This window comes from Pygoscelis adeliae, unplaced genomic scaffold (assembly GCF_000699105.1).
Source record: "Pygoscelis adeliae isolate BGI_AS28 unplaced genomic scaffold, ASM69910v1 Scaffold760, whole genome shotgun sequence".
Classification (NCBI taxonomy): Eukaryota; Metazoa; Chordata; class Aves; order Sphenisciformes; family Spheniscidae; genus Pygoscelis; species Pygoscelis adeliae.
The window spans coordinates 182,986-183,545 of record NW_008823868.1 but is presented as its reverse complement, the minus strand read 5'-3'; the positions used below and the strand labels follow the sequence as shown (position 1 = coordinate 183,545).

The following is a 560-nucleotide window of genomic DNA, read 5'->3' as shown; positions in this document are numbered from 1 at the left end:
CGCCCCCCGGGAGCCCTGCCCCGTCCCCCTTCCTGAGGGCGCCTCTCTTCCTGCAGCAATACCTGCGCCCGGTGGAGGACGTGGCCACCTCTCAGGACGACTGCTACAAGTTCGCCATCTCCCAGTCCTCCACAGGCACCGTCATGGGCGCCGTTATCATGGAGGGCTTCTACGTGGTCTTCGACCGTGCCCGCAAGCGCATCGGCTTCGCTGTCAGTGCCTGCCACGGTGAGGGCTGGGCCCGGAGGGGGGCGGAGGGGATGTGGACAGGCAGCGGGAGCACGGGGGCCAGAGCCCTGCCTTCTCCCGCCCACAGTGCACGACGAGTTTCGGACGGCCGCGGTGGAGGGACCTTACCTGCACTCCAACATGGAGGACTGCGGCTACAACATCCCGCAGACGGACGAGTCCACCCTGATGACCATCGCCTACGTCATGGCAGCCATCTGCGCCCTCTTCATGCTGCCCCTCTGCCTCATGGTGTTCCAGTGGCGCTGCTTCCACTGCCTGCGGCGGGACCACGACGCCTTCGCCGACGGCATATTCTTGCTGGACTGACG

General features: G+C 66.6%; 1 protein-coding gene across 1 annotated transcript in view; it reads left to right on the top strand.

Annotated features, from left to right (window-relative positions):
• The window catches only part of BACE1 (beta-site APP-cleaving enzyme 1), a 1,214-nt gene extending 656 nt beyond the window's left edge, over positions 1–558 (top strand). Inside the window, exons 3-4 of the mRNA XM_009333138.1 lie at positions 57–228; positions 317–558. Of these exons, the coding sequence (XP_009331413.1) occupies positions 57–228; positions 317–558 (414 nt within the window). The remainder of the gene's footprint in view (positions 1–56; positions 229–316) is intronic.
• Positions 559–560: the final 2 nt, after the last annotated feature.